General features: G+C 27.1%; 1 protein-coding gene across 1 annotated transcript in view; it reads left to right on the plus strand.

Moving 5' to 3' along the window:
- LOC106789482 (beta-1,4-N-acetylgalactosaminyltransferase bre-4-like) overlaps positions 1 to 2,442 on the plus strand; it is a gene marked incomplete in the record, with an annotated part of 97,635 nt that overhangs the window by 80,700 nt on the left and 14,493 nt on the right. Inside the window, 1 exon segment of the mRNA XM_014753709.1 lies at positions 1,670 to 1,906. Within this exon segment, the coding sequence (XP_014609195.1) occupies positions 1,670 to 1,906 (237 nt within the window).

Consider the following 2,442-nt stretch of genomic DNA (forward strand, 5'->3'; position numbering starts at 1 on the left):
TTTTTACACAAATGAGAATAAAAAATTATTTACAATAATGAACTTGGGACACATAAATAATAATAATAATTCGTACAAACTAGAAATTTTGATGTGATTTTCATTTCCACCGTTGTAATAATGCTTGTTTTATAATATACTAAACGAATATCGTGGTTTCGTGTATAATTTATTTCTATCACAACAAATCAAATTATCCGTCTTCAAATAATCATATATTTTACGATCTATTTATAACAAAAAAATAATACGATTTATGCAATAAGAATTTTTGTTTCATCGAATATAGCATGATTAACTTTTGTAGACAAATTTTTCCAATAAAAATTAACTATCTGTCATGGTACATTTTTAGTGTTAATATATTTAACAGAATTCAATTTGTATTATTCTATTTTTTGTTCTATACTCAAAGGTTAATGAAAATATTCAAACAAATATATTATATAGATAATCTGATTCGAAATTTTTGTACAATTCACACACTCATTTTATTTCAAATATACCGTCAAGATTTTACTGTAATATCAAAAACATATTTGATAAACAACAACAAAATAAGTTCGTTTAATAATTACGTCAGCGTTATTATTTTAAAGTTAGACTAACGTAATATAATAATCGTCTCGTAGTAAACAGCTGTTTTACAATAAAAGTACCACACTCAACGAGATCCAATAGTTTTCCACGGTTTTCTACCTTTTATCCGGAATCGTTTGTCTTTGCACTTTCTACCTAAGCTTGGAAAAAGAAAAGAAAAGAAAAGAAAAAAGAAAGAAACAGAAAGACGAAGAGGGGGGGTGGTAGTGGTAGTGGTGGTAGTGGTGTCTTAACTTTTCTATTTTGTCTTCCTTCCGATTCGATCCTTCTTGTCTTTGATCTTGTCTATTTGCACGTTAGCAAAGCTCGTTAAACCGTACACCGAGGAAAACAAAGGATGAGAAGAGTGGCGAATGTTTACCTCGGTTAATCGATGAACTTCTATCTTTTCTACCCGAGTTGAAATCCACCTCTTCGTGTTTCCTATCTGTTTCTCTCCCGTTTTATGTATTCTTTCTACATTTACTCGTTGTTAATCAAATATTTAAATCGAGACGATATTTTAATACTGTTTGAATAAGCATATCTATATATATATATATATATATATATATATATGTATATGTGTGTGTGTGTGTGTATTATTTCTATAGTTCGATGAATGATAAATTGGTCAACGAATTTCTATAGAAAGTTATTATAGTTTAATAATATTTTTGTAATTTTGTATATATCTAATATTGAAAGATATTAATTAATAGAAAAAGTAGATTTGAATTCTTATTGGTATAAATCATTTTTTAAACGTTTAATATAAAACGTATTTTATTTTATTTTTTTTTTTGTTTGGGCCGTGCGTTCATGCCGATATAAAATATTAAAAGATATTTCTTGTATAAAATACTTTATAATATATCGGTTTTTATTTTTCAATTTGTAATACACAAATACTATGTAACGTTATATAACGTATTTTCAAATAATAGAAAAATATTCGGATGTATTTAAAAAAGAGAGAGAGAGAGAATAAAAAGTGTTATATAAAGGATTAACTAATGTTGATAATATTAATGAAATTCATGATAATGTGAAATAATATTAATCAATCATCTCGTATATTTCGTTTTAGTTGGTCCAGTTGCCGTTAGTAAAACTCCACCAGAGATGTCAATCATGGAAAAAACATTTACCGAGGTGAATCCTGGTGGTAAAGGATGTCCGAAAACTTGTATAGCTAGACATCGAGTTGCCATAATCATTCCTTTCCGTGATAGACCGCAGCATCTTCAAACATTATTATTCAACATTCATCCGATTCTCTTGCGTCAACAAATCGATTATCAAATCTTTGTGGTTGAACAAGAAGGTGAGTTTAATCGAATGCAATAGATACTTTAATTATTTAGTTGGTTTTTCTTTTTCTTTTTCTTGTTTTTATCTTTATCTTTATCTTTACCTTGTAACATATATCAAGTATTTATTTATCTTAACGTATATCGTAAATTAATCTTCCTTCCCCTCTATCGTATAACACAAGGTGTTTCATTAGCTCCAATGGAATGAATTATTAACGATTTTATCGATAAAATACGTGTTGCCTATATCCATTACATCTGATTTTCTGTTTACCTAACACGTGTGTAAATTATCCAAAGCTTATCACACCATAAGCACATTATATGGAGAGCCAATCAATAAATTATCTTCCGAATGATGGTTAAGAGAAAAAATAACAAAAATTAATAAGAAACAAAATATTATATATCTCTCTTTCATACTGAATATTCATTTACAAAAATTTCACGAAATAATGAATAATGTTAGAATGTTATTGTATTTTCGTATTATTATCCTGATTGATAAATTCATACATACATATATATATAAATGTTGATCTTCGTA

Source organism: Polistes canadensis, unplaced genomic scaffold (genome assembly GCF_001313835.1).
Source record: "Polistes canadensis isolate GaletaPanama2010 unplaced genomic scaffold, ASM131383v1 scaffold_186, whole genome shotgun sequence".
Taxonomy (NCBI): domain Eukaryota; kingdom Metazoa; phylum Arthropoda; class Insecta; order Hymenoptera; family Vespidae; genus Polistes; species Polistes canadensis.